The 26,772-nt window shown below is 36.6% G+C and overlaps 1 protein-coding gene across 12 annotated transcripts in view; it reads right to left on the bottom strand.

Moving 5' to 3' along the window:
* UBR5 (ubiquitin protein ligase E3 component n-recognin 5) overlaps window positions 1–26,772 on the bottom strand; it is a 79,764-nt gene that overhangs the window by 33,359 nt on the left and 19,633 nt on the right. For 9 of the 12 annotated variants that reach the window (XM_040696382.2, XM_040696380.2, XM_040696378.2 and 6 more), the window contains 15 exons: window positions 25,425–25,584; window positions 19,377–19,526; window positions 17,197–17,408; window positions 13,139–13,255; window positions 12,947–13,057; window positions 12,099–12,253; window positions 9,928–10,045; window positions 8,611–8,795; window positions 7,745–7,854; window positions 6,233–6,345; window positions 2,967–3,110; window positions 2,762–2,873; window positions 2,410–2,564; window positions 1,292–1,489; window positions 37–247 (listed from right to left, as the gene is read on the bottom strand). In XM_040696382.2, the coding sequence (XP_040552316.1) occupies window positions 37–247; window positions 1,292–1,489; window positions 2,410–2,564; window positions 2,762–2,873; window positions 2,967–3,110; window positions 6,233–6,345; window positions 7,745–7,854; window positions 8,611–8,795; window positions 9,928–10,045; window positions 12,099–12,253; window positions 12,947–13,057; window positions 13,139–13,255; window positions 17,197–17,408; window positions 19,377–19,526; window positions 25,425–25,584 (2,251 nt within the window). The remainder of the gene's footprint in view (window positions 1–36; window positions 248–1,291; window positions 1,490–2,409; window positions 2,565–2,761; window positions 2,874–2,966; window positions 3,111–6,232; window positions 6,346–7,744; window positions 7,855–8,610; window positions 8,796–9,927; window positions 10,046–12,098; window positions 12,254–12,946; window positions 13,058–13,138; window positions 13,256–17,196; window positions 17,409–19,376; window positions 19,527–25,424; window positions 25,585–26,772) is intronic. The other 3 variants (XM_040696383.2, XM_040696381.2, XM_040696376.2) reach the window with 1 other exon arrangement.

The following is a 26,772-nucleotide window of genomic DNA, read 5'->3' on the forward strand; positions in this document are numbered from 1 at the left end:
ACTTTCAAACTATTTTCATGACTCTGCTGAGCTCACCCTCTTCCTCTTTTGTTTCTTTGTTGCTGGTTGGAAAGCATACAGACACACAAGCATGCAGAATATTGCGGTTTCCATCACATCTGTGGCCAAGGAATGTCTGCAGCACTTGTGGGTTCTGATCCAAGACAACTGCTTGTTCAAGATTCATCAGGTATTGTCTGCAAGCCTCAAAGTCACATCGGAGAATGTGCTGCATTAAGGTTTGTTTCTGTACTCAAAAGAATAGAGTAAGTTAAATGAACATAGAAAAACCACAGGCATACAAGTTGCATAGGTACTTCTGGTCTTCCATTTCTTAAATTAACAGAATAGCCTAAACATAGGACATTCTCAGCAGGAACAGCTGAGAACACATATAACCTCAATTACAGCACTACTAAAAATGCAAAACAAAAAAAGCATCCGGGCACAGGAATTAAAAGCAAGGGCAGGTTCAAGCCACGGAAGCTATCAAGACTTGCAAAAGTACGCCTCTGGCTTCACAGGTAGGTTCTTAAGACAAATTACTTCCATATAATTTAACATGGGAAAAGTGGTGTGACTGAAAAAAAAAAAAAATAAGGGGTCAACATTAAATGGCTTTTACATATTTGTTTTAGAGAAATGATAATGTATGTTGAGGAGTAAATAACTAGAAGTTGCTGAAGGTCTGGGAGGTTCATCCCCAGTATAATATGGTTATATTCAACAGTGGCTGAACACTCCACTGTGAAATCAGTCCCAGCCTAATGGGTGCATAGTGCTTCCTGGTGGCAGCACAGTCACAGATTTAACTAAAAAAAAAAAACCAAACAAAAAACCAACAAATCAATTATTGGTTTGTGTTAGCATGATAGATAAATTCACAGCAAAAACTATTAAAAAAAATTTATTTTGCTAATTATTTTACTAATTTATGGTAAATGTAAGGTACAAAAATGTGCTGCATTCATAAGAAAATAAGGTGTCTGGACATCTCAGAAAAGCTTTGAGCCCATAAAACAAACTGTATACTAGTTGTACACACACAAGGAAATATTAATTAAAACTCGTTAAGAAGCTATGGATTACCAAAACGCATCTTTCACTTTACTACATCAATTTGTGCTTTCACGTTTCTATGACGATCTTCTGCTCAAATTAGTTCATGTAGTAAAAACACAAACTGGTATCTAAACACAAAGTTGCCTGAAGCATAATTTCATAAAAGCAAGAGAAAAATAGCATAGATTCTGTACTATATATAGATTCTGTACTATAAAAACTATTTTACCTCAACAGCCATAATAATAATTGCAGCTTTCTTTTTGATGGTTGAGTTGGCAGGAAGATTTGTTAAGGAATGAACACCCATTCCAAGACTACTGATAGGTGGAAGATCAAGCCAGTCAGGGTCTCGTATCCCACCCATACAGTCTTTTGCCATTGGATAGATTGTACCATTTCCATCTCTAAGAATAATAGGAGATTCCTACATTGTGGAAAAAAAATTTTAGAATTAAACTCCACAATTTACAAATATTATGCTTTATAAATGGGTCCATTTTACGCTTGATTGCCAACAGAGGCAACAGTTGACTCAAAACTCTCATTTATGTCATTGTCTCCTATAATTACAAACAGGGCAGCAAAAGATAGTAAATTCTCTTTTTCAAATGCCCAAGATTTGCTTAGGACAGTAAATATTATTTAGAATACCTACTTAATGACAAGCATTCACAGAAAACATTACTAATGAAACACATACATAGTACCTACATTACACTTTCACATTACTTAAATACTCTCAAGAGAGCTGAATATGCTCAAATACAACAAAAATTCGATCCCTTTACCAATCAAGTTTTTCAATTACCTTAAGCAAAGTTTATCACTGAAAGACTTCACTAATTTTTTCTAAGATCAACTCATGTATATCCGCAGTGTAACGAGCCACGTAACCAGATAAAATAGGATACTTAACAACAGATAGTTAAGAGTTGTGCAAAACTTAACATATCCTTTTTGTTAGCAGATTTTTTGTTAACACCTCCATCTGAACATTTCTGAACTTCCACCTTAACATTTTTACCCACCTCACTTCCAAAACTTAGCTGAATAGAGAGTTTATGCTAACACAGCAACCACTGTCAAGTTGCTTTTCTCCCTTCTTACTTTTTAATTATATTATTTAAAATACAATTTGAATAAAAAGTGCTTACGTGTGTTAGACTGCTATTCCACACATCCCATCAAAATATGGTGGTACCATGTTTTTCATAACCCACTCATTCAAAAGGTACTCCTCACCAGTATTTGGAAAGGCCTTACAGAAAGACTATACCATTTCACTTAAAGATGACAGGAGTGAAATGCAGTGTGGTTAAATGATTGAAATGCAAAACCACAAACCTGTCCAGCTGTAAAAATAGCAACACTTCTCTCATTCTGACCCAGGAATGCAATGCTGCTAGTAGGGAAATTGTTTTCCTGTTCAGCCTTTCCAGTAGCGAGGTCAAATATGCAGTATCGAACCCAATTCCCAGTTTTCAGGACAGCATGAACTCCTTCAGAGATCCATGAAAAAAAAAAAAAAAGTTAATGCCTCAATGGTATTCAGTAAAAACTCTTAACTACTGCATTTTTACTATGGTTAACAAAAACAACTATTTAAGTGAGTCTGACAGTCACAGTTTCCCACTAAGGAGAGAGATGGGTAGTGAAGGACATAATGGAGTATCTTTATGCGTTAAGTCCTAGTTACCTTTTGAATCTACATTTACTGCTAGAATCTCTGTTTTTTCAGGAATACACAGCTTTTTAGGTGTCCTTTGAAAACAGTCCGGAACTTTCGGAGTTCCCCCAGTTTTTACGACCTAAAAACATCCATAAAATGTTAAGATGCAGTAAAATACACGCTGCTGATATCTCATAACACTTTGCATTTTCAGTATTTCACGAATACACACCTGTAGTTCATCTATCCTGAGCAGCCTGCAATCCTGGAGAAGAGAGGAAGGATCTGGATCTGAATTAGAACTGCTCTGACAGTTTGTATTACTAGAAGTGCCTGGAAATTTGACAGCAACATAAGCACCATCCACTTTTAGCACCTACAAGCAGAAAACATTACAGTTTTAATAAAGGCTCTGAATAGACACTATTTAGCCTAACCTTCTTCAAAATAAACCAGACCTTTGTCAGGAAAATAAAAAAAGTTGACAATCAGTGATAAAATCCTACAGCTCTTGGTCATCGGCCTTGTTGTTCTGCTGAAGTTTCTGAACACTTAAAAACTGTATTTCTTAATTTCATAATTTCTTAATTTCATAAGCAGGTTGAAAGCCCCTTCCCTTCAGCATCCTACCTCCAACAGAAACCCATGTAACTGACTGGAGAAGTTCCTACTGTTATTCTCTTAGTACATTGTTCCATCTACTGGAAGCAGTGGGACAACTTCAGTTCTAATAGCCTGGATACATACTTCTCTTACTGATTTGTTTAACCAATTTTGGAAACAAACACCATCTCTTGGCAGTGAATTCCAAACATTATTCAACAGTTGAATAAAGTCAACGTAGACTTTAACTGCCTATTAGCTCTTTTACTACAGGAAACAGGAAATCACTTTTTTTCTGCCACATTTTTGAGTTTTTATTCTTAGTCTGTTCTGTGTCTTAGTGCTCATTCCTCAAGGTGAACATCTTATGAAAAAAACTGTTTATGTTTTTACTACCTATTGCTTATACTCAGTGATAACGTTCTCCACTCAGTCCCTTTGGACTGAAGGATAAAGTCCATCCAGAAACACTTTGTGTGTATTGTATCTTTCTCTTCCCCCCAAGGAAATGAATTTTTTTCAGCCCTGCACCTGCAGTTATTTCTGCTACTGTTAGCCTCACTGAAGAGTTGCTGCCATGCATATCTAATCAGAACTGTCGAAATAGTTTTCCTTGACAGCTTAGAGTACCACTAAACAGCAAGGCCCTTTGAGTCTCCACCTGAGAACATAATCTTCTCAGAAGGAAAATAAAGCTAACAAGGAAGAGAACAGGAGGAGGGACAATGTTTTCATTCAGAGGACGAGTAAGATTTCAATATGTTCTCAGTCTTGAACAGAACTAGATACAAATAACCATCAGTCTTGACTAGGCTCTCATTTTGCAATACTTCCTACACAGAAAGTGCCTACAAAGCAATAAAAACCTAACTGTAATAAGTTTACCAACTTAGAGGTCCCCTGGAATAAAAAGCAATTTTCATACTTTCAAGATATTGAAAACAATAAAAATCCAGGCATCTCCTTGCTTTTTCCCAATTTCTATAGTTAAGTGTAACTTACCAAGTACACTAGAGAAAAGGATTTATTGACAACCATGAAGGTGTTAGAAGATTACGAAGAGTATTATGGATAATCAGAGCACTTTCTAACCACATAATGAAATTTTACTCGAGTAGTAGAGTTGCTAGTTGTATCAGCAGAGCATCAGTGCTAGCTGCAAGAATGCTACTGAGCCTTTGAAAACTCAGACCTAGTCACAAGATCCATGAACATTAACTCTGATCTACAACATACAAACATTTGTTCTGAGACTAACAAGACTCTATACAAAGATCATAAAATCAGAGTGCATTGACTTGGAAAAGATCCACAAAGATCACCAACTCCTGGCTCCACACATGACCACCTGAAAATTAAACCATACATCTGAGAGCACTGTCCAAATGCTTCTTGTTTGATTACAAAATTTAACCAAAACTCATTTAGATTTCATTTTCTTCAGTCAGTCAAACTAACTTGAAAGCCTGAAATCACATGCCAGTGGTTCAAGCACAACTTCCAGTTTCACATGTAGAATTTAGTATTTTTTTTTAGATGACCAAAGCTGCTACACAAAGCTTTGTAAGCGGAGATCACCCACAGCAATACATCAAGGATGTGATTTTTTAGAACAACATTCAGCAAACAAATGGTTGTGGAAGACCAGCTGAGAGTACATTTACGACTCTAAAAGGGCAGTACTTCTTAACCCAGAAAGTTTTAAATGACTCCAAAGTCATTTAAATACATTTCCACAGTCAAATCTTCTGTACGCTTCAGAAGTTCTCTACACGCTGACCAGCCCGATTCTTCAGAAGTCAAATGATCTTTCTGCTTAATTCAGTAACTTAGCTTGTTGTGATCTAACATAACTGTTTAATAACGAACAGAAACAGCAATTCTGAAAGCCTGCAGGAAAACACTGCAAAGAGTATCCCTTTGGTAGACTGAGGTGCTTCCAGTCTTTTTCACAACTAATCCAAATTACATGTAAAACACATAACATGGCATGAACTGTGTTTCTCTCCTTAATGTAGGCAACATTAGGCTATTTTATTTATTTATTTATTTTTAGTGTTTTTGTCTGCAGGATTTTATTTGATCTTCAAAGATGAAGTGTTTAAAAAAAGAAAAGTGACAGGAGAAAAGTGAATGACCATACACATCACTGAAAACAAAAGCTCTGAGGAAAGAAGCCTCCTTATAAACAGTGCAGAACAGATTTGGAACCAGTAATTGTATTCAGAAGACAGACTACTCTTTTTTTTTTTTTCTACTTATTGCTTTAAGCATTTCAGTGAAAATATGAAAACATCAAAATTCAAACTGCTCTGTATTTCTTACAGTACTTCATCTGCAGGTATCCCACAAGGGACAAACACCATTACAAGTAAACGTAAAATGCTTTCTGAAAGCTGGTATAAGAGGCAAACAGTGGTGTCAGTGACTTCAATTAGACCTCAAAACCTTATTTACAAAAACAGAAGTGTTTTAATGAATTAATTTGCACTATGTTCCCCTTTGCAGAAATGATCTAAAACATAGAAATTCATTGTGGGCCTCTTTCACTCAGAGATACTGCTCAAGGCACACCTTCCACTTCTGCACAAGTAATACCACTAAGCATGTAATTATAATAACCTTGGCTAAATCTACTGCCTTCTCCTGGACAATCAGTTCCTATTTTGGATTTTTATACACTTTTTAATGTTATGTATGTGAGGTCCTCCACAAATGAAAATGAAAGCGATCCAACCTTCAGAACTTGTGGAAAACTTCTATAGGCCTTCCCATTTTTCTTCGTTTGGAAAAGCCTAGCAGTGAACTGCCTAGACAATTTAATTCCTATACCACTTCAACAATTAGCTTATCTAAAGTAATTTAAAAAAATTCAGTGGTAGATTTTAGACAAACCTTGCCAACAGGAACATTCTTAACATCTTCTACAAACACAACTTCCCTCAGAGACCACTGCTCCTCATTCACTTTCTCCTCCTCTTTTGGAGCAGGAGTTGATCGTCGTCGCTCTGAGACAAAAAAAAGTAATCAGTAAAAAAAAAAAGAGTCTTGAAATACTTAAAGTACCAGAAAGGCACTGTTCACCAAACTCTGTTTCCCCCACAAAAGAGCATCAGCATTCAAATCTAGAAATTAAGGACAGATTAACAGAAAGCTGGATTTACAGGCATTAGAGATACCTAACAGCATACTGTGCCCCTTTAATGGTTTTTTTTCCTCCTGTGATATTAGGGCTAATAAAGACCATTAGATAAAGAAAGCTAGTTTTAAACACTTGTAAACAAAATAATTACAAGAAATTATTTTGGCAGGGCTCAGACATATAAAAGTCGTAGGTAGCAAGACTGACATTGTAAGGCTCTTCATTCAGCCCTGCTATGGTGCTTTCTATCACCCTTGCAAAAAGTCTGTTTGTCCACTAACTTATGGATTATTTGGTAAGCATCTAGATGAGCAGCACGAGGAAAAAATAGTGTCTTAGCAGCAAATATTGTTGTCCAAATAGCTATCTGAACAGTAACAACAGGAAGCTCAAATCCACTCAAGATCAAATTTAAGCTTCTATTGCTAAATTAACATTGACAAGAACTTTCATCTACTGAAGTTTCTGTAAGTATAATTAAGACGATCAAAATATTGAAAAGCAAGAAGCAGAGAACTAGCCATGAGATTAACTTCAAACACTAGATCAAAATCCCAAGCAAAGTTCAGTCGGTAATTAATTATGGATAGAACCATGTAACAGAACGCATCAGTAGCAAGCACTTGTACTGCTCAATAGATTAGTTCTGCACACCTAAGCAGAAATGACTCTTGGTCACAGAATGAGGCCATTCAATTCTTTAAGTGACACTTCTTAAAAACTGCACCGTGTAGATGAAACAAAGGCAAATAAGATTCCTTCCATTGATAGTATTGTAATTAACCACTTATAGATGTGTGGATTTAAACATTAAAAAACAAAACAAAACAAACCTCACTAAGTACTGTTGATGCCACTAAACTTCCCTGACTGCTTTTATACATCAGTGCATAATGTCTGGTTTTAGGCATTTTGTGTAAAAAAAGATGACCAACTTCACATACTTAAGTTTATTTTATTATGTCCCAAAGATGCTTTTGATTCTGAGAACTGAATGTTTTATTTGCTTAGATACACTTGGCATCAAGTAGTCACTGCTTGTACTGCTACATTTAAGTTTATTTAACGTTTAAGTTTATTTAATTCAATGCTTATCTAAAGACTATTAAGCCTTTACATATATTGTGGGTCAGACTGTAATATGAAAAGCATTTTAACTTTTTAAATAGATTCTTAAATTAGTACAGTATCTCTAGAACTGCCCTCTACAAGAGCTTCTTATCTACAGAAATATTTTATGTTACTATGAGCTATACGCTACTCACTATATGGCATTGATGCGCTGCTTGCTATTGAAGATGCATCACTGCAAGTGGAAGCTGGGGAAGGTGGAGGACCCATCTCAGTTTTCACTGGTTCCTGCTTACTTTCAGGCCTAGAATGAAAATTGTTACTTAAAATTAAGAAAGGTGTCTTCTCTATGGTAATGGATGAAGTGCCACTGTGTCCAAGAAACCAGTCACATTCTATACTTTAAGTAGCAGCAACACTTAAATGCAAAGCTTGACATGAAATAGCTTCATACTTTGGAACAAACATCCTAACTTACATGGCTATGCATCCAATGTTGTTAATGATGTTCTGCTTCTTAATCATGAATTACCTTTTATAACATTAAAGGAACATATAGATAACATTACAGTAAATAAACACCCTTTGTGCTTTACTTGGAGACAAAGAACTACTAGCTTTATACAATAAGCTGAAACGGCGGAACTGCTGCTCAGGTTTTTCATACAAGAGTTTAATGATTTGTTTCCAGAAACTGGCAATCACTTATCCAAAAAACCATCCCAGCCTCGGAGGGGCTGGAAAAGGTCTCAATGCCATGAAAACTACCTTTTCAAGCCCTCGAGTTCCATAAACAAAACCAATTTCAATTATTCAAATATAAAACCTTGGAAACACTGGAGAAAAAATTCTCATTTAACAGTCCTCCTGCATTTCATCTTTCCACTGTGCTTTTACATCTCTGACACCTTCCAAGCAGTGAGCATTTCTGCACAGTTAGCAGTTTGCAAGAAAGCTAGAAACTGAAAAACATGACCTCCCTTAAGTCTGCATCAAGCAATTCAAAAGAATATCAAACACATGTTTGGTGTGTGTGCATTCTCATTCTAAACACACTTACTTGGCCTCTGTAGTCTTGCTGGCTTTCTCCATATTTTTCAAGCTCTCTGGTGACCGAAGCTGAAATCGACAGCTGTCATTCATGTTCCAAACAGATTCCATTAACACACCCACTTTTGGAATTCCAGCGCTGATTGAAAAAGCAACTGCTCCAGCATGGTATAGGGGGTTATTTCTTAAGCACACCTACAGATAGAAATATTTATTTCTATGAAAAGAATGTATTATGCCAAAGGAAACCACATATGTGTGCATTTTCTTGGTAACATATGTAGTAATCAAAAAATAGGAAAGAAACCTTATGGAAGCGGGTGAAAAGAAAAGCCAGCATGATGTACTATGTACTTTGCTCGAAGAAAGAGACTACTGTGCAATTCACAGCTACAAAACAACAGCTTCAACAGTGAAACTGTTTAATACACAATATTCAGATGCTGAACAACAAAAGGAGTGATTCATCCAAAAACAAAGACTCATCCCAGGGCTGACTAGAATGGATTGGGAACCAAAAGAAACGTGCTCCCGAGGAAGGGATTGCTTTCTCTCATACTAGTTCTAATAATAATCACAAAAGAATGCTCTCTCTCCGTATCAGCTATTAACCGTTTCAGTAAAGACTTCAAACAAAATACATTTTCCATTGAGTATGTAATAAATCATAGAATCATAGAATGGCCTGGGTTGAAAAGGACCACAGTGATCATCGAGTTTCAACCCCCCTGCTATATGCAGGGTCGCCAACCACCAGACCAGGCTGCCCAGAGCCACATCCAGCCTGGCCTTGAATGCCTCCAGGGATGGGGCATCCACAGCCTCCTTGGGCAACCTGTTCCAGTGCGTCACCACCCTCTGTGTGAAAAACTTATTCCTAATATCCAACCTAAACCTTCCCCGTCCCAGTTTAAAACCATTCCCCCTTGTCCTATCACTATCCACCCTTAAAAAAAAAAAAAAAAAAAACCCAACAACAGAACCCCACACACCTACAGAGCCAGGTACCTCATTGAAAATCATGGCATTACTAACATTTCACCTTCTCAAAATACCAAATTGGTAGTTGAGTTAAAAACCAACAAAACCCCCCCGCTCTGTATAGGTACCGATAGTTCCTCCACGTTTGCAGCAATCACCACACCAATAAGAAATAACATTAATAGGACACATCACCTCACTTTAGAGACACCTAATTGAAGTATACCACCTTTACACCAAAGTTATTGATATACTTGCGCACAACAAGAATGGAACCTGACTTTTATATTATTATTATTTGTAAGCTCATCATATAACATCGTTAAAACATCGCAGTTTCACTTGCCTGGGTTCCAACAGTTATATTTGGCATGGAGGAGATACCAGCACTGGACTTAGGCTTTTTATTTTTTGCTCTGGCCTTTTCTAGCATTTTCTTCCTTTGGCTGAAAGGAACTACACCCCTGTGGAAAAATACATATTATTTTTAACAAGGCATCAAAAGAAATTTTGTTTCTATCTTTGAACAACTTGTTCCTTCTGCTTCATGTACTTATGATTCAATACACAAGCCTGTGTCACTTTCCCCAAAAACCTAAAGAACTGCAAAAATGACACGTTTCTCTTTCTTCATCCTCGCTTTCCAAATTCACCTCCAACAGTCACTGTATTAGAGGAGGAATAGAGAGTATGCAAAACGTGAAGCTGCTGAAAGGCTTTCATTTTAGTTTGACGTGCATCGAGATCTCTATCTCAGATGGTGTGTTCCAGTCACTGCCTCAAAGTTGCATGTTTTCCTCTCTTATCTTGACAGTGTCGTTCCTTCCTTCCTATGACTAGTGGTTACTGTCAGAATTTGCAGTTACTGGGGGGGTGGACATGCTTTTTTTTTTAAAAAGAACTTTTAAAAGCCTCTCCTCCTCCCTGGGGATGTGGCTGAGGGACTCCCAACTCCTATCACCAACAAGCTGCACAGTTAGCATGCTTATTTTCATTCTACAGAATTGCAGCGCTTCACATATTAACCAATGGGTTAAAGCTTCGGATGCTTTTCTTAGAAACCCTCCTACTTCGTGATAAGTAGGAGACAAAAAGCAACAATTGCCAGTGTTGCAGGGACAAAAATCTTGTCTAACATACTACAAACAACTCAAAATACATTGTAATACATTACTAGTAACAGAAGGCTCTCCCTCCATCTGATGAGTACAAAACCACTGACAATATTCCCAGAAAGGACACATTGATTAATAAATAAATATAGCCCTTAAAAGAAATTTAAATGATAAAATCATAGAACGGTTTGGGCTGGAAAGGACCTTAAAGCCCACCCAGTTCCAACCCCCTGCCATGGGCAGGGCTACCAATCACCACACCAGGCTGCCCAGGGACCCATCCAACCTGGCCTTGAACACCTCTAGGGATGGGGCACCCACAGCTCCTCTGGGCAGCTGTGCCAGTGACTCACCGCCCCCTCAGTAAGGCTAGCAAGTCTTTTTTTTTTAATAAATCAAGCGAACCATTCTAGAATCTAATGATTTTACCATTTCTAACAGACAAATATCTCTAATGTTATCAGATTAATAACTCTGTGGAAACTAAGTGAGGTATGTCAACGGTGACATAACAAAATCACCAAGAGCCAGAGATGTAATTTTGTTATCTGAGACCAGAAGTTAGAATAGTTAGAATAAAATATAGCTTTGTTTAACTACAAGCCCAGCTACAATTGTCCAGAGTAATGAGAATTTAGTAAGAAAGCTATTTCCTAGAATCAATTTTCAGTGCTCCAATTTCCAACTTATCTTCAAGCATTTAATTCAATCCATGTCTAAAAAGCTACTGAAGCTCCGGGTACAACGCATAACGCAGGGTGCTACTCCTAACAATCTGACAAAAATAATGCATGCTGACAAGGCCTTAGTAATATTCAATAAATTCAAATTACAAATAAGTGTCAAATCTCATTTGAGTGTATTATTTCTGAGGATTCCATTGAAAATAAACAGTTTAATAATCAAAATATACTAATATTCTATATACTACAATGTTTATGAGTTAGATAATGTCACCAACAAGTTCCAGAGGCAGCATCTGATGTTATTCCTCTATGCTTTAGAATCTGGACCACAAACTAACAGACCAGAATTTCTAACAGAACCTGACAGAAGGTGGACCTCATACTTGGGCAACTTTGTTTCACATTTTTAGCTGAAAAAAAATGCGTGAAAAGCCTAAGAATGTTAATTTTTTTTATATTCTGTAGTACTGATACAACTGAATGCTAAAACACTTGTATGCATCTCCTAAAATAATAATCTTGTTCCCTTAAAGATGTTGTAACTCAGCTAAAAAGCTTTAGGCATGAAAGAGAAGAAATACATCGTTAAAAGGGAATCTACGCTCAAGAGGAGAGTTTCAGAACCCAAACAAACTGCAGTCCAGTAATTTTGCAGCATTTCTCAGAAACAAGAACATGAAGACAGCCACTACTACACGTGAACAGTATTTACTTACCACCAGTACAAGTTATTCTCTAGCTGAGCACATGTATAAAGAGCACAACAATGTAAGGAAACAATCCGTTCTCCCTGAAGCTCTGAGTACGTCTGTGCAGTATGTTCTAATTTAGATGCTACTGAGCTTAAAGTTTCATCCACCCAGGTAGCAACCTAATGGAGAAAGGAAGAAACAAATAGAAAAGATGGAAGGAGTGTGGAGGAGATTAAGAAAAGATCAATACTGTCACTTCAAAAAAATCAGAACACACGAGAAAAAAAGTGACAAAAAACAGACAAGCATCATAAAAATACAGCAAATGGCTATAGTTCACCAAATCGAGGGCTTCAGAATTTCACATTCACTCAACTGGGTAGAAAATTGACTTTAGGTAAATTCATTTGCAGTTCTGAAAGCTTCAATGTCCTTAGTTTTTCCAGTAATTACATACAGAATGCTAACAAGTGTTTTTGCTCCAGACTCCACATCAGTTTCTGCTGTAGGAATAAGAACTCAAGCATTTTGGGTAATGAGGTTAAACAGATACGCTTCAGGTATTCTCTCCACTGTTCAACTGCAAATCTATCAGATCTGAGTGGTTTTGGTTGTTTAGTTGGGTTTTTGGTTTCATTGTTTGTTCCCGACTGTTAACTTTTTTGCATTGTTACAAGACATCAATTGGATATTTGCTCTGGGAACACAGGGGAAAATGAAGAGATGAATGAGTTAGTGAAGTATTTTCTACTACAGCTGAAGCTGAAGGATCAACTTCTCTACAATACACTGCAAGTAACTGGAAAAAAAAAAAAAAAGAAGAAACAATACCCCAGTATTGTCCAATTCAGAAACCAGTGAACATCTCATACCTTGTTATTTTCAGTGGCAACAGTTGCTCTAATACTATTTGCAGAAAGGAGCACAATCTTTTCATTGGTTAATCCCAAGAACATGGCGCGTGGATGGTGTAGGGAAGGATTCTTAGGAAACAATAAAACAGTATTTTAGATACTCAAAGCATATAAAACATTCTGAAGGCAGGACTTAAAGATGAGTAGTACCTGTGCATTTCTATAAGGCTCTGATTCACTCCACTTCCATTGATAGAGTTCTCCTTTACTGTTAACTGCCACAAGCTCAGAATATAGGGCTCCAATAGAGATAAACTTTGTTCCATCCTGCAAATACAGACATACGAAAACTTGAAAATGAAGACGTATTCAGCTTATCTAAAGCTCAGCATTCCCTCAAACAACAAGAAAACCGGCAGTATTGCTGTTGATAGGGTGAGGGAGGAAAGAACAGTTGTTTAGATATATTTTATTGTTTAATTGCAGGAAAATACTAGTTGGTGATTAACTCTGGCAGCTTATTAAGAGTTTCCACAACATTTTAAGAAAAAAAAACACTATTCATGGAATTAAAGATGGGAATATCTCTTGATTTCTGGTATTTTAAAAACAGATTGCTTCTAAAATTCTAGCTTTCTGAAATGAATAATAAGGCAATGAAATTCCATTATTCCACTCTCATTAAATCATAGAATCACAGAATCACCAAGGTTGGAAAAGACCCACAGGATCATCCAGTCCAAACGTCCACCCATCACCAATAGTTCTCATTAAACCATGTCCCTCAACACAACGTCCAAACCTAAGCATTCTCATGAAAATATCTTCTAAGGACTTTCAAATCCACTACCTCATTAATAAAACAATTCTATCTTCTACTTCTGAAGGGAAATAAACAATAGTAAACAAGGTCAAATTAAAAAAAAAAAAAGTTAAAAAAAATCAGTGTGCAAAATATCACTTTAATGCATCACTAAGATCTAGCAGGCTGGAGAAGTTTTCAATTATGGGTTACCCTTCTTCAATTATGGGGTACCCTTCTACCTCTCCTTTTCTTCTCATTTTAACAAACGTCATACAGCATCTTTCTACTACTCAGAGAGCATCACTTTGCTCAATGCTTTGTACTGTACACCACCTGATCTTACAGGCCCCTTTTTCTCTTACATCTGGCTGCATATCTGTATTACATCAACTATTTGAAAATTATAACCACACTTCTCTAAGTTTCAGTTTACCCCTATATTGAAAAGGAATTTCAAATTACAGACATGTGAACATAGATAACTTCACAAAAAATTTACTTCTGCTTACTGAGGAATATTTGCAAGGCCAGGGCATTTAACACTCCTCAGCAATTGCAGCTATAAGAAAAATATGTTTTTTCTGAATTTCTCTACTTCTCTAGGAAGTAAAAATTCACTTGGGGAAAATATAGCTCTTAAAAAAATGAAACAATATCCTAAACTAGTATAAAATCAAGTGATTGAAAATTCTGTCTTCCAGAGCTTCAAAATCTGAAGGACATGCACATGATAAGTAGCGTGCGTAATCTCTAATAGGATAGGAGTCTTCCACATCAGCGTATTTAATGGCCTCTCTTAGAATTGGAAGATAAGACATATAAGCAATTCAGCCATCTGATGGAAAGCTGAACCCATGTCAGGCTACTAACAAAGCCCACCACCCAGTACATTCATCTGTCCCCTAAATTACAAGGCTTTCCTTTCAGCTTCAGAAGTTTACAACTGGTGAAAACAAAACAAAAACAAAACAAAACAACACCTATTTTGTTTTTTCATAAACCTTGATTCACTTTTTTGTAAAAGATTATTTCTGTATTTTGCTATTTTCATGCACAGAAATACAGACATCTCAAGAGGCATGAGCGTATCCTTCAATAACAAAATTTATTGCTTCTTATCGGTAGTTCAAAATGCTCAACAATATTTTAGGAAAGAAGAGAAAGATGGCAACAGACAAGGATGGAAGAAATCACAAATAACTCTCTTTTATAATATGATAACAGAATCTAAAATTAGTTAAGTTCTAACAGTTTTGCTCCAGAGGTCATCTCTCAATGCAGCACAGAACTGGCATGTGAATCCAAGTCATGATTAATTGCCGTCATGTAAGTATTGCATATTCTGAAAGAGAACCTACTGAAGCCTTCAAAACATGCTTCTACTCCATCAGCACAAAGGAGTCTTCAGAAGTTAAGTACGGAAAGCTATTTTTCACCATGATTTTTTATTCTTGCTAATCTGTTTTCTAATTTTTATAAGCAGATTTATTCAATAAATTCAATACTAAAGAGACTCAACACTCAAAGTCTTTTCTCCCATTAAAATATCAGCAGTCCTAGTGCAAAAGTCAGGACCACAGCCACATACATCTCTGTAAGGCCATTCAAAAGAGTGACAGCACAAAGATGCACAAATGATATGACAGGTACTATAACCAGAGTCTCATGTATTCAACTCTAAATTCTGAGTCCAGATCAGAAAATAGCTCGAAAATTATTCAGAATTCAGACTGCTGATTAAAATTCTTACATCTCATTAGCTAAACAGCATATACCCACTTCAAACAAACTAAAAAAACACCTCAGTTAGCACCCAACTACAGTGAAGGAGGAAAAAAAATGGCCATATTTTATTATAGAACAGAGTGGCTCTGCCATAGACGGCACAAGGTTTTCACTCGTAAGAGACACAGATTACTAGTTCTAGTGTCCAGTAAGATTTGATCTATTAGAATCGGTTTATTTGAATTGTTGGACATCTGACTTCACTAATTTGGTGGAAACTCCGTATGCAACGTTCCACTACATTAGTGTTTTCTTGGTACTCTACCTCTCATAACCTCAAATTCACCATCCATTCTTATCACAGAGTAATGCAGCTCTGTCTCAAATTGTAAATGTGAAAGTAACAAAAAATGAAAGAAAACAACATTGGTTATTTCGTAGCAATTCTTCATGTCCTTGAATCTCTCATCTAACTTGCTTTTAGCTTCCATTAATATCTCCAGCATCTCCTTTAGGACTCTTAAAATGGAAAAAATACTTGGGATGGCCCTTCAACTAAATTATCTCCCTCATGATTTATCATGAAGAATTTCTGTCAGGCAATACCACCAACAGAACTTAAAAACGGGGCTATGAATGTTCAGCTGAAGGACAGAATAAAAGGTGTAACTAATGTTGCACAAAGATGAGAGGCCCTTCCAGTAAGGCACGCCTTCATTTAACTGGAAGCTAGGGATTACAAGAGTGCATATGCAAAAATGTCTGTGGGAAGAAGTTCCATAGACTTAAATTGCATAACCATGAAATTACATACTCTAGCAAGTTAATTCCATAAAATACATCCAATAAAAGACTACAGTAATTATCCTAGGGCATAACTTGCTGAGTCTGCAAATAAAAAAAAACACCTTGGGTGGAAAAGAGGGAACAAAACAGGACAAAAATCCTGAAGTAGCACAGTAATAAGAAAACAGTGATAGCAATGATGATAACGTTACGTTATCAAAACACAGTGCAGTATTCCTAACATGAACTAAATTTATTCTGCTATGCTAAAAACCCTAAAATCTCTCTTCCCAAGCTAGATGACCTTTTCATTCTACCATCATGACAAAGGAAGAGGGACAAGAGCTGCTAATTTTCACTGACATGGAAGCTCAAAAAGTAATTACCAGACAAGGTCTGGCTGGGAGAGGAACTGTTTGACAAAATATTCTTTTTGGGGGTATCTACATTTCTCAATTTGAACACCAAAACCAAAACAGTGATTAGAGGTGAACTGCTGTAAACAGAAATAAGATTTAAAGTTTACCTCCCTCTTCAATCCATCTATACTGCGTCTAAAGGGGAAAAAAAAAAGCCAACAAAAAAAAAACGAACAGGAAAATAATAAAGCATTAAACTGAATCAATTGCTTTATGAGTTTCCTACTGCCTATCAAATTTTTTGAATACATAGAAAAGGAAAAAAAAAACCAAAAAAGCTATCTTATGACTTTAGTAGGGGATTCAAAACATAAGAAGGAAATAAAAACACGATTAAAGAAGAAGCATTAACTATCAAGAGGAATAACTAGTTATTTATAATCTTCCTAAGCACATAACAAAGAATATACATTACTGCATTATCTCTCACAGACTAAAATGAAATATTCAACAAGAAAACAGTATTTATTTGGGGAAAAAGGAAGACAGGTTTATTGCACACAGCAAATAAAACAGACAAAAATTTTCAGTACCTTATCTGGCCACCACTGTAAGTCTTCTCCTAGAGAAACAGGACTTTGAACAGGTGCATTCTTCTTGTCCAGGTTTGGTTCCCCCTCCTTACTTGTAGAGCCTCTTTCATTATCAAATGAGGCTCCATCAAGCCACCTTCGTTCACGCAAACGTAAAACGGACTCACGTTCACGCAACAGCTCAGAGTCTCTCTCTAAGGGAAGAAGGAGAACTGGTATGCAATTGGGTCACACCAGTGGGATAAAAGTAAGCCACTCTCTAGTAAAGACCCTTCAGGATGCAACTAACAGCAGTTAAATCTACTCACAAAGATTAAAAATAATGAAGCCCTGACATGCAACATTCAGTATAATAACCCTTCCAAGCATGTGTACTTCAGAATTACTAAGTATAAAAACAATAAGCTAGAAGTAAAGAAACAGTTTTGTGTGCTATCAAAAATGCTACAGCACTTTTACTTGCATCATAAGAGGCCAAATACATGAAAAATATCAATTTGAAGTTTTATAGTATAATATGCAGTTTTGTAGTACTGTTTTTAAATCAATGAAGTAACAAAAAAAAATCTGATCGATACTGTCTGTTAGATTCATTTATGCAAACCAAAAAGAGTATTTATTAGAGAGTTTCATAACAATCTTCCCCCAAAAAAAACAGTAATTTGAAAAGGTTAAAGAAAGCAAGCATTAAAAAAAGCTCTTGGTATACAAGCTTGATAATCCAACCCCTTTTGTTTGAAGCAATATTCTATAGGACTGGATTGAATAAGTTAAGGTGCATCTGTTTTGAGTAGATCAAACGAAAACTTTTCAATAGTCAGACAAGTTTTAAAAAGGATCCTCGTAGGAAAACGTTCCTTACCAAAATGCTTCCCCTCCAATTGGCCTACAAACTGTCTAAAGGCAGTACTCTGCAGTTCGCTCATGCAGATAAATTTTTTAAATCAGGTAATCAAACTAACTTTCCAAGAGTCAACTATGCATGGAAAATAAGGATTATAAAATTCGTGGTAACGTCTTATATAGAATAACCTTAGGAAAGGAAAAAAAAAAAAAAAAAGGAGGAATTTAGGAGTTATGTCAGATGCTGAATATTTGTACATGCACATAATGCATTTAACCTATTAAATACTTCACTTATGCTTACAAAAGTTAACTGGAATTACACGTATGAGATGACCACGTTATCATAGCTTCAATAAATTACGGCAAGTGCTGGGTCTTCTGCAGTATGAGAAAACTGGCGAAGTTTTTACATAAGCCAAATACAACAGCTGGTCTTACAGATATATTACATAAAAAATTCCACTTCTCTTCTAGCAAACATCACTCTGACCCTTGACTAATCACTTTGGAACTGGAACTTACTCATTCAACAATTAATATATTGAAAGATGTTCATGAAAGGCAATAAAACTGTACTAAAAAAAAAAACACAGGAGAGGTTGGATTAACAGTTTGGAAACACTCTAGGCATTTGTACAATGGCTTCAAAAAGCTCCAAGTTGCTGCACGTTCTGTTTAAACGTTAAAACTGTAATACAATCTACAAAGCAAACAAAAAAACACCTTAACATTGATCAAGGTGTTTCTATCAACTGCCAGTAGTTCTCCCAAACCAGCTACAAAAATGCTTTCAAAAGAAAAAAAAAGAAAGTGAAAAAAAAAATTAGGTTTCTTCTCCCTCCCTGACAGTTCAACGTATTTCTCCTCATTCTACAAAGTTCACTTCTGTCATGGATTACCTCAGGAAATGTGAAAAAACTCTGTGTAAAGAATAACCCAAAAGAGGAAAAAAAATAGATTAAGAATGCTGCATGTCATGAGTTGTTGCTTATTCTTGAACCAAATTAAATATTTGTATCGCATAATATATATTAGCAAACACACTACAGAGTTTAAAATAAAATTTAGCATGCAGAAGTTTTACACCTTGCAATATCAACAGTTAGATTTTTAATAATACATGATAATCAAGGTTCTTATAGAACTTACCTGCTGAGGCTCAGAATTCAATAACAATTTTGATGAGTAACAAAAAATCTACTCGTCTACTCTATATCCCACATCGCATCACAGTCTACTTTCACGTTAAATTGGAATCTAAACCACCACTGTGTACTACCACTAGCTTTGCACAGTAAACTACTTATTACAAAGAAAAAAAGGTGCAAAATTACCTCTGGATGAGCCTAGCCTGGAAAGTGATGAGCGCCGAAAGGATGGATAACCAAAGTAACTAATATCTTCTGAAAACATAGCATCAGCATCAATAATGACACTTGGGTGAGCAGAATGTATGTCAGCATCCAGAAGAGACATAAGATCCTCTATAAGAGGAGACAAGGGTCTTAAGTGAATAGTCAGCTACTTAAAACATCAGCTAGAGAGACCATCAACTAAATAAACATAAAAAAAACAACCTATCAGTTGAATTTCTGCTCTTCAGATTCACCAGTTCCAACTCATGTGCCTCCTACACACCCGCATTTACAATCAAGCATGGTAGTCCAGTGCACAAAACTAGTTTCCTTACAAAAACTGCTGCCACTTATCTAACCACATTTCACAAACAAGTCTTGCCCAAAACTTTTTTTTTTTGGTAACCTAGGAATTCAAATTTTAGCCTTTCACATGAAAGAACAAAGACCTACAGCAAGGTGGATACAAGTACATAAATGTGCACACACATTCATGCACATGAAACTCTTAAAATGATCTAGAATTAAGTAAGGATAGTGAAAGCCAGCCTTTGCAAAGCCACAACTTTGACATCAAAGACTACAGTTCCTCCTTCCACTGAACGTTTCTTTCAGAGAATTACATACTTAATTCCCAAACGTTCAGCTCTTGGTACAAATCTTCAAATGGTAGCTGCATTACGAACAATGATTATCTGGAAGAAAGCATTTGTTTCCATTTTTTAATACCACACAGTTAAAAAAAATACCCAGGAGGATGAAACCACATGATTTTGTGACACCCCGAGCTACTCTTTTAAAAACCCAAATTTCTCTAAGTACTGAATTACCAAACAACCTCCTTCTGCTTACTAACCAATAGCTAGCAACCAGATGAGGCTACTGAAAATGCATGTAATTTAGCAAAGTCCAAGAACATTGCCAGACAAAACAAGTAAACCAGACGACCATCTTGCTGCTACAGAAGGAACAGTCCTATTTCTCTGCTTCAGCTCTATGGCAAGGGATCTCCTTGGGTCAAGGTGGGAAATCCAAATCTACAGCCATTTCAGGCCATAAACTTGCCAAACAAACAAGCATCAACATACAAACAAGAGGATATCCAGAAACAGAAAAGTTGCCCTATGTCCTCCCTCACTGTGAGAATTCACTCAACTGTTTCCTTTAGTGACACGAAAGGTGTGAGAGACATTCACATCCCTGCAAATCACAACACTCATCTTTTAAATTTCTAAACTCTCTCTGAAAAATGTAGACACACCAGTCATCAGCTGTCCCCAGCACAAATGAGTTCACATAAAAAACAGAGCTATGAAAGTGAGCTCTGAGGCCTTCAAAACAAGCTGGGAGAGATATTTTTGTTAAAAAAAAAAGTTACCCACTAAAAGCATAGCCTGTGCTAGAAGCGTAACATTTGGAACTGAGGGGTCCATGCAGTACATTTTAGAAAGTCATCCTGCTCAGAAAGCTTACTAAGAGAAAAAAGTCTTATATGCCAAACATGCTCTGTCTTACCAGAACATCTTAGATGTCTCAGGGTGGTCTTACCCTGCTGCCTGTTTTCCACTGAAACACTTTAGTGGCAGATCACCTCACCTTAGGAGCATCAACCTGTAAGAACAATAGCTCCAGAGCTGGAAAGACAGCCAATGTTTTGTTGTATATTTTGATGTTCACACACTGCTGTTCTTTCCTCCTCCCACATTCACCCCTACCACTTATTTCTAGGTACACTCCGACCTCCATGCAGTCTCACAACTTGCTCTTCTACTCAAGTGTAAATCGAAAAAAATCTTGATCCCTATTAGGAACAGAACTGGTCAGCACAGAAAGGAACTCACCGGCCTTATTTAATATGTACGGAATGTCCTTTAAGCTAAGCTAGAAATTCTCTTCTAAGAAAATACACACTAACTTGGAACACTAACACACACATACACACACACACCCCTGGAAGCATTTTAAACATCTTGAGGTTAGCCTTGTTTCCAAACAGGAGAGTTAAAATTCAAACAATCAGATCCAGGAACCAAAACTATGTATTTTTGGCTACATATGCATTGACACAAGTGAGGAAATCAAGCCTTTCTTACCCTCTTCTCACAGCTTCAAATCAGATTCTAAATTTTCTTCCAACACTTCTGCAAGAGATCCCCGCCTGCCATCCTCTATACCAGAGAATGAAGGTGCTAAAACCAATAAAGATAAGAGCCAAATCCACTCCCCTTCAAACATCACTGGAATGTTTCAGTTCTGTGAAAACACAGGTACTGCAAGGCTACATCCAGGGGGGCAGAGGGAGAAAGGAAAAAAAAACCCACCAAACCTTTTCTATGATTGTTTTTTTTTTTTTTTTGCTTTTCCAGGAGAATCCCATAAGATATCATTCACTTCCTGTGCAGTGAAGACCAGAATCAAACTCCTCAAATACCGATTTAGATGTGATGGTTCTGATCAGTCTATTTAAGTAAGGAAGTAGCTATGATTTCCTAAGTAAATTTGATTGAAAACTGGCAGAGGAAATGAAAAAAAGAGTGAGGAAAAGACACTTCCAAATAAGTAGATAAACACCAATTCAAGTACTGAAAACACTTCTGTTTTCCAATAGCTCCATGGGCAGCATTAACACCGTTTCCTATGGATCCATTACTTGAAGGCACTGCCGAGACTGATGAGGACATCAAGCAGAGCTCACATCAGATGTTTACAGTTAAGGAGGGGATCATGAGGTCTTCCTTATTCTCAGCTGCATATTTTTACGAAACATGCAAAAATACGTCTTCAGTATCTTCACTTCTTTCAAATTGGCAAAACTGTGACAAAAACATGTATTTTGGTTTCCCAGGCAACCAGACATCAGCAGAACTCCAGAACTCATTTCTTGATAAGTTATGCTTGTTCAAAATATTACTAAACTCGACGTTCATCCTCAAAAATCAAGGGGGAAAATAAAAAGCAACACAAAAAAAAACCATACTGACAAAACATTAACAAACTGTCCTCCCTAAAAGAAAGCCACCGAAGCTGGGTTTTCAACTGATCCCTACACTGTGCTCTGGTTCCGACCTCTCCTCACTGCAAACCAATACAGTAAATACTAGTGATGTAAGCCAGTCTCTCCTCTCCTCCAGAAAAGTAGATTTTTACTTTTTATTTTGAAACAAATTCATCTCAGATTCCAAAATTCAAAGTAGTCCGGATACTGCCAAAACCAAGGCCCACAGACTCCACTAGTGAGGACCCTGTACATGTAGTAGGAGTTACCGAGCAAATAGGCACGCATGTGAATTCTACAAAACCAGAGACCAAGAACACAAAGCCTGGAAGAAGGCCCTAGCACTATTTGAAACGAGCAGGAAATTTATTCTACGCAACTTTGAGTCTTTCCTATGAAAAATGATTTTGTTCTATACAGCTTCTTCCTAGATTTTTCCTCATGTATTTGTTATTTATCAAACGAAACCCCGTTCCGTTCACATAACCACTATAAAACAAAAGAAACAGCACTCATCAGAAAAGACAGAGTACATAAGGCTCTAAAAATAAGATTGCTAAGAGAACTTCGTTAAAGCAATTTGTACAGAAACTTCTTAAGACATTTCTGATTCTCTTAAGGCATTGGGAAGAATTGCCTCTTTTTATAAAAAACAAACATCAGATGATAACCCTCACAAACGCTAACTGGAACTATAGGACAACTGATACACTAACGAAATCCTGATGTATTAAACAAGAACTTATTTTCCAGCCACAGTGAAATTTCTTTCATTCCGTTTACTTTAAATCAAGTGTAAGTTTGTCATTAAAAAATAAAAATAAGAAAGCACAAACTTCTCTGCCCTGGGAAGTTTAGAGAAGTAACCTGAAGGGTTTAATTTAAGAAAAGCACCAGGCACGCAAAAGGGAGAACATAAAAATTAGCATACTCTTTTTAATTAAAATGCAAGAACTTCCAAAACCCTGAGGCAAGGAGCAGCCTTGTCATTTACTTCTGTTGTGTTTGGAAGAGATAAAACCTTTTAATTTGACATCACAAAAAGTAGAAGCTCTTTATCTTTCAGAATCATTTATGGATACCTGACTAAAAATAGAATGCACATAGCAACTATTGGTTATCTACAGTTTTCTTCTATGAACTTTGTTGCACGTCCAAAAAGAACATCCAGAGACAAGACCACAAGAAGAATGGAAATTTTATAGAGCAAAAAACTTAAAATATTGGTTCTATGTTGTTCAGAAGGGCAAAACATGGTTATTTTTTTCACCTCATACCTACAGGCAAGGTTCTGTAGCCACCAGGTTTTCCTGCAATCTAGCCTGCATGATTATGGGATACAAGTAGGGACTGGTAATTTGTACTGCCATACACCAGCAGTGGAGTCACAACAGTGCTGACCACTGCTCATCTCCACTTCTTCTCATGTTTTGATCACATTCAGTTATCAAGTGCACCTCTGTGCAACAAAGTTATTTGAGTTCTAATGGCAAAAGTAACTAAGAGACACAGAAAGCTCTGCAAATTCTACAAACTGTGAATTACATCTTTGCAGACTGGGATTAAGACATGACAGATTTCATTTCAACTGAAACTCCATCTCTTTCCCCACAAATACTGGGAAAATTTCGCTCAGTTTCTCTGTGGGATAAAAGGGAAAAAAATATTCATACTAATCTCATAATACAATAACACTCATCTCTTACAGGAAAGATTAGCCTAAAGACGTGAGATGCTTTAAAAATTCAGCCACAAACAAAGTCATTTTCTAGACAGCTATCAAAGACAGTGAAACTCTGCATATTGCTTTAACCTACCATCTCAATTACGAGAGACAGTGCAGCACAGACACCTCAAAAATAAAAGCAGGTAGTTATAGGTTGTCAGACAGTCCCCTATTAACGGACCCCTATGATCCCAAGAGGTATTAAGAGAAAAGCTAGTGCTGTAGGAATCTGGTTAGTATAGTTAAAAGGAACATTTACTGTGAATGATTACTAACGGTCATTAGTCTTTTGAAGGCAGGACCTGGTACGTTTATAGTAGAAACTACTGCTTTGAATACATGCAAAGCGTTAAGAGAATTCAATTATGCCAATACACCTAATGCTATGAAACCGACTGCTAAAATAAAGACTCAACATAAGGATTAAAGTAGCTTGACAGAGCTGCAGCTTTACTGCAGAACAAAAAACCCTTTGTCTAATCACATGATGAACACGATGAAGGAAGCCCATGAGCCTTCCTGGTGAACCAGATGAGCAGAAAAAAAAATATCTATTAGAAAAATAGCAAAATGTCATTCTGACACACAGAAAGAAAACTAATACGTAGCCAGAGTTGAGATGTGCTCTCATCACGCAGTGCACCTAGTACAAACATTAGATTTGGCTGCAGTTTTCAAATGCTTGTTTGGCAAATGAGTCGGATTACCTTATTTAGCCAATGAAAAGACTCAAGGTCTTCCATAAAAAAACAATTGCATGGGACAGACAATATTTCAAGAATAGCTGGACTTTAATTATAGCATTAAATCTGTATTGCCAAATACTACAGTATTTATGAGAGGTACTTGAGATGACAAATAAATTCTCAGTCTAACTGTAACAACTGTAAATCATTTTGCCCTCACTTAACCACTGTGCCTTAAGAATATGTATTAGTAATAAAAATAACATGCAGGTGACTGTAAAGTTTTAGAATTAGCTTTTACAAGCAAGCCACGTAGCAGTCTCAGCATCTCAACAAGCAGCAAAACACAGATGTAAGAAATGCTCATGTTACAAAGCTAGGGTTCTTAAAAAAATAAATTGCTTTCATGCCACCCATGGAATCAAGTTATTCTTTAATGCCTCATCTAATCCCTCAAAACATCCCACTGTATCTTTTGTTCTGTGCATCTTTACACCTTGCTCCTGAAATAACTGTCTTCACTGCATACCTTGCATAGCATGGAGCATGCTGTGAGTGTTTAAATACAGAAAAATAAGAACATACTGACATTTCCTTATCAAAAGTCACAGGATACAAACCTCCAGGAAGGTATGATTCACTTGCTGTGTCATCCCCATCATCTCCATCTTCATCATCACGACTTAACAAATTATTTACAGCAAGATTTACATCAAGATTTGTTCGCTGGAGTTCCCGAATGATAATACTTCTGGACTTCCCTTGTAGAACAACTTGTGCCTGTAAGTACAGAGTATAATTGATTACTTACCATGGTCGTTCATCATCTTTCCTACGATAAGGATGCTTAATTCTAAAAGAAGTCTAACAAAAACCAAGATAGTCTCAGAAGTCATTGACAGTACATACATGCAAAGGCTCATTTCTTTTCTCAGCACCTTGTACTAGATATTTAACTTTCTATCATTTTAATTTAGGCTACCAGACTCCAGCCTTGGTGCTGAATTTCCTTATGGGTCACCTTAGAATTTACTTACTGAAACACTTAATGTAGTAGGCAAGCAATAACACTGAAACAATCCATTTCTACAGAAGTGTTACAGTACATCAATCAGCAGATTTCTGCACATCAACTGTTTTCCAAAACTACACTTCAATCCCTGTCTTTTTGACACCGGATTCTCTTTCCAGCGTCCTTCAATATATAGCCACCTCCTCTGTTTTTCTTATCATTCTGTTCCTAAAGGCTCACTTTCAGCAGTTTCTGAATCTTCTGGGCTTATACAAGAAAAGCATAAATATGAAAGAAACCTTCCAAATATTAAACAGAAGCATTCTGGTTTCTTCCACAAACTTTAGGCCCCAGAGCATTTTACATTTCCAGACTGACTACCCGCAATACCAGAAAAGAAGACAGACTTCTGAAAGGTTACAAGCAGTGTGAAGGTGAATACGAAACCACTACTGGTTGTTCTCATAATATTGTAAAAAACAAGGCACCAAATAAAATAGTCTGGTAATAGGAAAAGAAGGGAGGGAGGGAAGGAAGAGAGGGAAAGAAAACAGAATTTAATAGGGTTCAAAGGTAAGCTCTGTTGTAATATTCAGTGCCAGAAGTTATTTACAGATTTTGGGATAGAGCAGAATGTACGTTTCATAGAGTAGCTCTGGAGCTCTCTCCCACTAGTCTGCTTTAGACATTTTTGTTTGAAAGACAAAGTATGCTTTTTGAAAAATAAAATATACTAAGAAAAAAGATTATAGGAATGGAAGCAATGCTAAGACTTTACCAACAAGCCACATATTAAAATACAGAATAGAGTAGTGTTTCTTTTTTATGTAAGGTATCAAACACATCCATAAGCACTCGAAAAAAAGCCACACAAAACAAACACCTGGATATGAACAGTGTAGACAAAACAAAAAGCACAGCTTAAGGAAGTATCAGGAGGTCAAGTAATTAGCTGA

The sequence above is a fragment of the Gallus gallus genome, chromosome 2 (assembly GCF_016699485.2).
Source record: "Gallus gallus isolate bGalGal1 chromosome 2, bGalGal1.mat.broiler.GRCg7b, whole genome shotgun sequence".
NCBI classification, from domain to species: domain Eukaryota; kingdom Metazoa; phylum Chordata; class Aves; order Galliformes; family Phasianidae; genus Gallus; species Gallus gallus.